General features: G+C 34.9%; 1 protein-coding gene across 1 annotated transcript in view; it reads left to right on the forward strand.

The window, feature by feature from the left end:
- The first annotated feature begins 125 nt into the window (after positions 1–125).
- The window catches only part of LOC129221543 (transport and Golgi organization protein 1 homolog), a 56,533-nt gene continuing 45,895 nt past the window's right edge, over positions 126–10,763 (forward strand). Inside the window, exons 1-4 of the mRNA XM_054856035.1 lie at positions 126–307; positions 3,257–3,390; positions 6,734–6,820; positions 10,071–10,323. Coding sequence (XP_054712010.1) covers positions 184–307; positions 3,257–3,390; positions 6,734–6,820; positions 10,071–10,323 — 598 coding nt within the window. The 5' untranslated portion in view covers positions 126–183. The remainder of the gene's footprint in view (positions 308–3,256; positions 3,391–6,733; positions 6,821–10,070; positions 10,324–10,763) is intronic.

Raw genomic sequence — 10,763 nt, forward strand, 5'->3', positions numbered from 1 at the left:
TTTCTCTCCAGCCAGTCTTTGCGAAAAATATCGCTCCACGAGTATTCTTGCTCCTTCAAGTGACCGGCAATTTCGCACGGTGGCGCTGTAGTGCTGACTTTCTAAATCATCGTCTTCTCTTTTTCTCAGTTGTTTTGCTTTTCCCGCACTAATATTCAAAGTGTGACGTGTAATGTTTTGATCATGGATTTAAATTTTTTTATTTCATTGAAATTATTTTACCTTATACTACAGACATATATTTTTTCATGTGTTGCTCAAAAGATAAATTCAAAATTTGGTCTTTGTAAAGATCAGTTTTGTTCAGGTACAAATAGTAACTTTAATCAACTTATTGAAATTGATCCTAATATATTTGGCATTTAAATTTTTGTTGTTCCTTGTCAGTTGAATTTTCATCACTAAATTTTATTTTATGAAATTTTATGTGGAATATTTTTTTCATTTGAAGTTTGAAAATCTTTTTTAAAGCTTACATACCTCACTCACAGCCTGTTGATAAGCAACTGGTTACATAAATTGCGGACATTTTCTAATAATAATGTACATTTGCTAAATTTGTAATGTTGCTTTCTAAATTGCTCCAATTAGGTTGATTCTGTAGGGGACCTACCTTTTGCTTCATTTATAAATAAGATGCATCGTTTTCATGAGACTGATTATAATGACTGTTGTTGCTGCTATGTGGCTCAAAGAAATGTAGTGATGAAAAATTATTTCAAATATTTTTAATTTATTTTCTGAATCCCATTTTAATTTCAGTGTCTCATTTTATGTTATAATATGTAATACATTTCGGGAAAAGAATCCTCTGTTTAAGGCCTATTTCACTGTATTTTGTTCAAATGTCGAGTCCACAACATGACACTTTTTATGCCATAGCTATTAAATTTATTGTTTTATTAAAACACTAGTGGTACCCCGCACAGCTTTTCCCGTAATAGAAAAATTAAAAGGTCTTTCGGTTGGTTTGCCTATATTTACAAACAATGTATGGTGAATTTTCTTGTCAGTTGGCTTGTACCCATGTTACGGTTCCACGTTATGATAATTTCCTCTCTCGCCAATTGGCTTGTGCCCAGGTTACGTTATGATAATTTCGTAATTTACTCGTCCATCTTATATTTTTGTTCTTAAAATTGGAATAGAAAAAGAACCACTTCGAAAAATCGCTTGGAGGTGCACACCCCCATGCTACAAACTAACTCGTGCCGAATTTCATAAAAATCAGCCGAACGGTCTAGGCGCTAAGTACTATACGTCACAGAGATCCAGACATCCTCCGGACAGGGAGACTTTCATCTTTATTATTAGTAAAGATAAAGATTGTTTTGTTTTGAATTTGTGTTAGTAGGGCTAACTCAGAGTAAAATTTTGTTCTAATCAAACAGTACATTACATATTTCTCACAAAAAAAAAAGTTATTATGTGGACTCTACATTTGGACAAAATACTGTGAAATTAAATATATCTCTTAATATATTTTACTAAATGTATCATCTGAGGCATCCATCACTAGTGAAAAAGGAAAACCAAGGTAGGAAAAAAAAAAGGTAGCACATGCAATATTGTGCTCCCCCTCCCCCCCCCCCCACCTAGTTGCTTCAACTCTGACAAAGCAAAATACATAACTTGTAAACTTGTATAATGAATTTTATTTACAGTATCACAACTAAGATTTCAGATAATTGATTCTCATTAATGGTTCCTGTGAGGGAATTGCTTGCAATTACATATTTAAACTATATCTTAATGAACAATGCATATTTTATTCAAAAAATTTATGTATTATTAAATATGTTATAGCCTAAAAAATAATTAATTTAATGAGTCTGTTTCACCACTGAGTTTAGTTTTGAGATTTTTTTTGCCCCCTAAAAAAATACATTCAAGGATGAAAGTAAATGTAAATTCCCGTATTTCAGGTAAATCTATTCCACTTCTTACAGATATTTTCCTAATGAGCACCAGATTGAATGTTTATAAGTAGAAACAACATAAATTTTTTAGTTTTAAAATTCTAAAATAAGTAACTAAATGTGCGCATCTTGATTGAGAATTGTGGGATTAAAAAATTGTCTTCAGTATATAAAAACTTTTTCCAACCATTATTGCTGGGTTGCTTGCTGTCTTTTATACATTGAATTAAAAAAAATCAATTTGTTAAATCAAAGTTCTCCAGTTAGGTATGTTTATAATATACTTGAATCTAAATATTTCTGTAGTCGGGACAAGCTTAACCCAAGGGGCCGTCGTGGGCGGGGGGGGGGGGGGGGGGGTCATGACGCAGATTGCGACATTGAAATTTTAAGGGGTATTTTCCTGAATTTGAGGGTTGGGGGCTCTAGCTTTTGGGGAGGGGGGATAGATACCCCATCCTAACCTGGCAGTGTTGTGAAGACTACGCGGAGCCTCATTGCAGCATTGCGATGCTGCCAGGTTAGGTTTTCCCCAACTACAGCACTTAGTTTTGTCCTGTTTGTTAGAGAACTAACTATAACTGCCATGTCAAGTTAGTTTTGTATACTTAATTTATTATTCCTCAAGGCTTCATGTTTAGTGAACAGTACAACATTGCAAGTAACAAAGCCAACAAAATGCTTGAGTTTATCAATAGATCTATTTCAAACAAATCTAAGAAGGTTCTTCTGCCTTTATATAGGAGTTTAGTAAGACCTCATTTGGAGTATGCTGTTCAGTTTTGGTCGCCTTATCTGAAGAAAGATATTTGTGTATTGGAAAGGGTTCGAAGAAGTTTAACTAGACTAGTAAGGGGACTTTCAGATTTAGATTATGATACCAGACTTAATAGGCTTCCCAGAAGCAGAAACTTCCTAGCCAGTCTGGGACACTGTTTTGGGCAGTTGAAAATAATGTTTTTAATCTAAAGTTTTGTTGCTTAACTTGGCGATTTTTTAAAAAAAATTTGGTTTCAATTTGGCCACTGTTGGTGATATTTAGAGAGTAAACTATTGAATCACATTAAAATTGCCAATAATGGGGAAATGACATTAAATTGGAGTAAAAAGAAGTCATGTGATGCACACATCAGCTCATTCTTATTTCGAAACGAACCTTACTTTAAAAACACATCTTGTATTTTATGACATTGATAAATGTGAGTTAAGCTTTAGATTGCCTTTATGATGCCTTATGAATGACTATTTTATTGATGAATGTTTTATGTAGGTTTGTATCAATTTGTTTAAACATATTTTGGTGTTTTTTTTTTAAATAAGTTTTATTTTATGTTTAGCTCCAGTGGGACGTGGAATTCTTTTGACGGACTATGTGAGCCCACAAGATTCAAAATTTAAAGCTTTAAAAGCTGAAGAAGTTGATATCTACGTCAAAGATTATGGTGCAAAAAACTACCAATGGGGGATAATGGTAAGATTTTAAGAGCATATTTCTTTTACTTCTTTAGCATCTTATTTGAAGAGCATAAAATGTGTGAGGTTTTAACTTTATAAAAGTGTTCTGACCATATAGCTTTGATAAGTTTAGTATGGTTTTTAGTTAAAGAAGTTCAACCCACTCAGAAAGTCATTAGTTTGGATCACAAGTGTCAGAAGTACCTTACGGAGCCGGTTTTTTGATCAAAAATGCCTACCAGAGGAGTTTTTTTGGTGAAAACTACCTTCTGAATGGTTATACAGGGTGTCCGAAAAGTCCTTGAAACATATAACAAAAGCATAGAAAAGCAATAAATTGTCATATGAATATGCAGTTTGGCCCAAAATACTTTACAAGTTCAAGAGTTTTTTTTAATGACATCATTAAAAAAATTGTAATAATAAAAGACCTACACTCTCCCGGTAAGGCAACGAAATACGTTTCGTACTTCGTATTTTACACAAAAAAAAGGTTAACATTGCTGTGCATAGTTAAGCATTGCTGTTTGTAAGCTATTTTTGAGGTTGTTGAAAGTGCTCTTCATACTATAGCAATGTATGAAGAGCAAAAATAAAGAAATATGGAAAATATCTAAACAGATGAAGTATTTATTATTAAATATTTATAAATAAATATTTATCATTACATTTTTTATGATGTCATAAGAAAAACTCTTGAACTTGTAAAGTATTGTGGCGCAAACTGCATATTCATACGACAATTTATTGCTTTTCTATGATTTTTGTAAATGTGTCAAGGACTTTTCGGACACACCGTATTTTTGATCAAAACAGCCCTTTCATATGCATAAACTATTGCATTAGAATTTGCATTTGTGATAAAACCAATGACCCTGGGGGATGTTTTCACCCCCCCCCCCCGCTTTTCGCTGCACCACTGGTTTGGATTTAAATAATAAGAATTTCAGTGGGGTAAAACTGATGTTACTGTGGCTCATGAATACAGTTCAACCATCTAGTGTTATCACAGTGAATTTTGTGAGCCAGTTGGTAGTATTTACAAGTTAGTGGTGGAAGGTTATGCTGTGAAAGACCGGCTGGTGTTTCACGTTCATTTAAATTTAATAAGGCTTTAAGTCTAAAAATAAAGATTTTTTGCACACTTTGTAGAAAAAAAAGGAGATTTTATCCATTACTCATCCTCTCATCTTCCTATCTATCACTGGATATCATCAGATTTTTCAGTGTCTGTTACTGGGGGGTCAGATCTTTTTTCGAAATTGAGCAAATAAAAATAGAATTAACTAATTCAAAGGATCCAGAGGCAGCCAAATGTTAGATGAGATGTAGTAGCATCAGAGAAAAATAGTTTAAAGAGTCTAAAAACATTAAAAGGCTCAGAAAAATGAGCTAACCTGAGTGGGTTGTCTTCAGCATGTCTGTTAGTGGTGACGTTACTCATTCCCTCACATTGCAAAAATTAAGGTCGTAATTTCAAAAATGGTGCTCTAAACAAGTTCTTTGAAAATTCAAGTTTGTGGGCATTTGAAGGGACCAGATTTCTTGAACCCAGCTGCAACTGTAACTATAAATAAGTTCACTTTATGATCAAGTTCTTCTCTGAAACTGAGGAGACTGAAGTAGTTTTTCCTGTTTACTCTCTAGCGCAGCAGTTCCCAACCTTTTTAGTTGTGTGGCTCACCACTTTTGTAGGAAACACCATTGAGGCCCACTAACTAACACATATAATTTGCACAACTTTCTGGGTGAAGGGGGGAGGAGTATCTGCTTATATAACTGTCTTAAGTGTAAAAGTCATCAAAGTTAAAACTTCACAGGATTTTTTGACACTGTTTATCCTCTACGAGGGAGTTGATACCTGGATTGAAAATGGATAGTTTTAGTCTCAAATAACTAGCAACATTCAATGCTACATTTAAAAAATAAAAAACTGCAATGAAGAGTCTCATAGGGCAAAAGACAAATAGATAGATTGTCGAAAAGTCCCTCAAAAAGTCTCAATTCACTGGTTGGTCATGCCAGTTCAACAAAGGAGGAGCACTTTTAACTTGAAGCTTGAAGCTGATAGTAGTTTCTTTGACAATTTTCTTTAAGGAATTTCTGATGCATTAGATTTCATCTCCAATTAAAGGAGAAAGTTCCTAGGAAATGTGAAAAATTTTAATCTTAAAGTTCCTTATAGGCTATGAGCCAGGAAAAGCGTATGAGTGAGTGACGGACATCTAGTAAGTGAGTGTGCAAAAAACATAAATTGAAGCCCCAAGATTTATCTTGATGTTTCAGATTCTAAACCAGTGTCTGCGACCCAGTAACACGCTATTCGGCCCATGGGTTGGGAACAGCTGCTCTAGCGGGAGGCATGGTGACCTGATCGGTAAGGCATCAGACTTGTGACCAGAGGATCCCAAGTTCGATCCTAGCCGGTCGAAGATCCACCGTCTTCATTATTGATGACTGGGGAGCGTTAAATATGCTCTTGGTGACTAAGTCCTCCAAGAGAAACGATACCTCTGGGGGTGCTGGACCAGGTATTGCTGGACTTCTGGTCTCAAACAAAAAATCAGAGCTGCCTTCAGGGTTGCAACTGGTTAAACCACAAATAGTGGTAGGTACGAGGGACCCTGGAGTGAAAAGTGTTTACTCTCTAGCTGATTATCCTGCAGTTTCCATGAGCAACTCAAATGTAGCAAAATTTGCTCCTCCTTTGATTTCGGCGGGCATGTATTTTCTTATACTGAAGAATGCATCCCATTTTTCCTTGTTTAACCACTAGTATAAATTACATACAGTATTTTACGTTTTAATTTATATTTTGGCCAATAGATGTCAGTTCTCTACTAAATTGTGCCACTAGTAAGTACTGTCCGTTCTCAAGCAAAGACTACCACTCAGAAAAGATTCCATTTCAAAAAGGGGCTATAGGTTGAGGATGGGCACTTACATCTCGCACTTGCGGTCTTTGAACACCTTATTTTCCACCTTTTACTTCCGGGTTTCCCTCCCTATTTTGATAAAATCACAGCAGACCTGACGCATGCGCAAATTGGCGCTTAGTCTCGGCTTAGGAAAACGAACAGTATTCTGATAGAGATAAAAGTGGTTGCCCTTGAAGATCAACTGAGAAAAAAAATAAGAGATTTTGGTTCACAAATTGAGCAGTCAGATGATTAAAATTGATATGTATTCAATTGCACAGTGTGCTGTCCAGTCCACTATGTCACATCCTCTTAACTGACTTTTTGTGTTAAGTGTTTTCATGGTAAATATATTTCTATCTATATCAATAATCCATAATTCATTATTTCATTAAAAAATAATCTATTTTCTATCATAATTTTTTTAAAAATTCTATTTAGGTTAGAGGACACAAAGGATATATTTTAAGAACTTTAATTCAAGAGACACTGTCATATAGCAAAAACCTTGTACCAGCTGAATTTGATGTAAGTAACAAGCTTAGTATGCTAATTATATTGTACATGCTGATATGATGTGCTGATATAGTGAACAGTGTGAAACATTAAGTTTTGAGATATATTTTGCTTTAAAACTTCTTTAAATAAACTCCCAATTATCTGCAAATGGATTATCCGCTGCTTTTTACACTGTCGAATGTTATTGATCTTGTTATGCTATTGCATACACAAGTATCAATTTTTCACCTATTTTGCGGATTATCTGCAAATTCGCTTATCCATGGTCACTGTGCCACCCTAATACGTGGATGATTGGGAGTTTGCTGTGTTGTTTGTTGTTGAGATTATTCATTGAAACTTTTATTTAATGAGGCAATTGTTCTAATTATAAGTTGACATTTTTAGTAGTTACCTATATTCAGTGCTGCACTTGCAACACTGAATATAGATAACTACTAAACACGCTACAGTATACGCTACAGCAGCGGTTCCCAACCTTTTTCTCTTTGCGAACCCCTTGGAACAGGCAAAAAAGTTCGCGAACCCCCTGATGTTGAAATTAGTAATATGTAAGAAACAATAAAAAAACAGCATGTTTGCTTTCCATTTTTTGCAGCATTTGATTGCAATAAACAAAAATATAATTGTAAAATATCATTAAGTGCAAACATTAATAAAAAGTTAAAACTACATCTACAAGAAAAATTATAAAGAAGAAGTTTTATAAACCAACTATTTTTTTAAGCATACTTTAAATTGGGGAAAAAATCCTTAATGCGATATTTGTGGCTGTTTGACGGAACAAAGAAACTGAAAGTTTGGTTCAATGTCTGACAGTTTGAGTCTTAAATCAGGCTCTGCATTCAATCTGCTTCGGTATTTATCTTAGAGATAAGTATAGGAGGAAAATCCTTTCTCGCACAAATATGTTGTACAAAATGGTAACAAAATTCGAATTGCTTTTTTGGACAAAACGGTATAGTCATTTCTTACACTGAGCCAGAAGTCAATTAACGAGAGCTCTTTAAAGGTAGTTTTCAATGAATTATCACAGGATAACTCGATGAGCATTTCCTTTTCAGGTAATGTCAGGGTGTTCTCTAAGCATGGATTTCCTTCAAAAGGATTGCGTATCCAGTTGTTTGAGAGAGGGACGTTACGCCTATTAGGAAAATACTCGTCAAAAGTTAGTTCAAGATGTTGCAGATGCTCACATACATTTCTTTTAACGCTTTCATCAAGTTTCATTGAGTTTTCTGATAAAAAAACTACTAAGAGAAGTGAAACAAGAAAACTCACCCATTTCTAGGCATTGGATCCAGAAATTCAATTTTTTTACCATAGCTTCAATTTTATCATATACAACGAAAATATTAACAACTGCATCTTGCAAGGATAGATTTAATTCATTTAATTTTGAAAAGATGTCGGCTAAATATGCAAGCCAAAGAGGATCGAATATGCAAGTGGACAAGTGAAATGGATGATCAACAAAAAATGCTTGGACTTCTGACTTCAATTCAAATAAGCGTGTCAAAATTTTGCCACGGGAAAGTCATCTAACTTCTGTGTGAAGAAGTAAAGTAACATGAAGGCTTCCCAATTCCTCACAAAGCGTGTGAAATAGACGGCAGTTTGTGGCACGTGATTTTATGAAATTTACAATTTTTACCGCATCATTCAAAGTAGCGGATAATTCTGCGGGAATACGCTTACATGCTAATGCTTGTCTATGAATGCAGCAATGAGTCCATTCAATTTTCTCGTTGATCTTCTTTACTCGCACCACAAAGCCAACAAATTTTCCTGTCATTGATTTTGCACCATCCGTGCACACACCCACACACAAAGACCAATCTATTCCATTTTCTTCAAAGTAACTGTTGACCAGTTCGAAAATTGCTTCTCCAGTTGTGTTGGTTTTCAAAGGTTTTGCAAACAGTACATCTTCTTTAATTGTATCGTTAAAAATATACTTAACATAGACAAGTAACATTGCAGCGTTTGCTACATCAGTCGACTCATCAAGCTGGATCGCAAAATTGTTCTCTTTTATTCTATTCACAAGTTCTTTCTCCACATTACTTACCAAATCAGTAATTCTGCGTGATACTGTGTTGTTTGATAGCGGAACCAGGTCAATTTTTTTTTTGCTGACTTTTCTCCCAGCATAAACTTAGCAATATCTTTAGCACACAGTCCAATTAAATTTTCTGCAATTGTACGTGGCTGCAATTCTGTAACTGACTCGATATGAAGCTTCAAGGGCCATTTTACTATCTTCGTTGGATTCTAACAGGAACGTAGAGACGCTACACTTTTTATTATATTCCAATTTTCTTTTAAAATATTCGATAGGTTTGTCCTTGTGTGTCGGATGCTTTGTTTCGAGGTGTCTTCTCAGAAGTGACGGTTTCAAACTGCTGTTCGCTAGAACTTCGTTGCAGAGAAGACAAAGCGGTCTGTCTAGGTTCAGACTCTTCTCCAGTAAAATAAAAGCCCATTTGTAAATAGTCACTGTCATATTTTCGCTTTTTTCTCCCCTAGTTTACTTTTCTGTTTAGTCGGGGGAGGCGGCAGTTCATTACAGCTATCTATTTCAATATCCTGTGTTGAAAAAATATTAGATCCCCTTCAGGCTCGGGCCCCGGCCAACAGGTGTCCCTTCTCCCCCTCCCCCATGCACGCCCCTGCCTATCGTCAATGACCAAACACTGGCAATACTCTTAATAACCAAGTATTACGGGACCCGTTTCTATATGGTAGAGCAGAAACCAGCTTTTTTTTCTGCTACCCCCTTCTATTTCAATTGTAGTGTTCCTTATACGATCGTCTTGGGAAATGTGTCTACCCTAGTTTTACTGAAAAACGACCCATTATTCTCCTAAAGTTTTTTGTATACGTCTCATGATGAATTACTAATAATCAAATAGATTTTTTTCTCTCTAGTTTTTTGAATTACATTTGATTGCATGCTTTGATATATCAATATATATCAATGTTTGGTATATCAATTAGGCAACAAAACTTTTAAAAAGAAAAGTTTCTTGAAAGCTGAGCATGCAAGTTTGTTTCATGCCATTAGTAGGATTTATAATTTATTATCAAAACAGCATCTTACTTATTTATTATTAAATATTATACACTAACTATTTATTATACCCTTTACTTCTTTATTATACAAAACAGCATCAGTTCTTTACACATTTAGATGGGTGGCACACAGTTGCCACCCATGTTGGCAACTGTGCTATACTTATATATTTTTCTTTTACAGTTTTTGGAGATTGACCATCATCAGCATACTATTTCTAGTCAAATGGGTCCATCAATGTCTTGGGACAATTCAGAGACTGGTTGGTCTGAGCAAATGAATGCTGATCCAAATACTGTCGCTCATGATCATGAAGATTATTTTAGTAATAGCTTTTATTATGAGCAGGAAATGCAATCTATTCCTGGTAATATGTTTCACTCACCAAATGTGGATCTACACTTTCAGGAAAGCAGTTATGGAGCACAAAACATGAGTAAGTACTCATAAAATTCAGTTCAAGCGATGTAATTAAGTGCCAAAAGTATTATGAAGTTTGTGGAATGTGCTGATGGTAATCATGTTTCAGTCATCATTTTATGTATAACTAGTGGTACCCGCACGGCTTTGCCCATAGTAGAAAATTAAAAGGTCATTTGGTTCGCCTGTATATTTACAAATGATGGATGTTGAATTTCTAGATAATTTGCTGTGTTCATTTTCTTGCCCATGTTACGGTTCCACGTTATGATAATTTGCTAATTTACTCGTCCACATTGTGATAACTTGCTGGGTAAAATTTTCTTACAATTGGAATAGAAAAAGAACAAAATCGAATTTTCGAAAAATTGCTTCAATGTGCACACCCCCATGCTACAAGCTAATTCTGTGCCAAATTTCATGAAAATCGGCCAAACGGTCTAGGCGCTATGTGCG

The sequence above is a fragment of the Uloborus diversus genome, chromosome 4 (genome assembly GCF_026930045.1).
Source record: "Uloborus diversus isolate 005 chromosome 4, Udiv.v.3.1, whole genome shotgun sequence".
In the NCBI taxonomy this organism is placed as follows: domain Eukaryota; kingdom Metazoa; phylum Arthropoda; class Arachnida; order Araneae; family Uloboridae; genus Uloborus; species Uloborus diversus.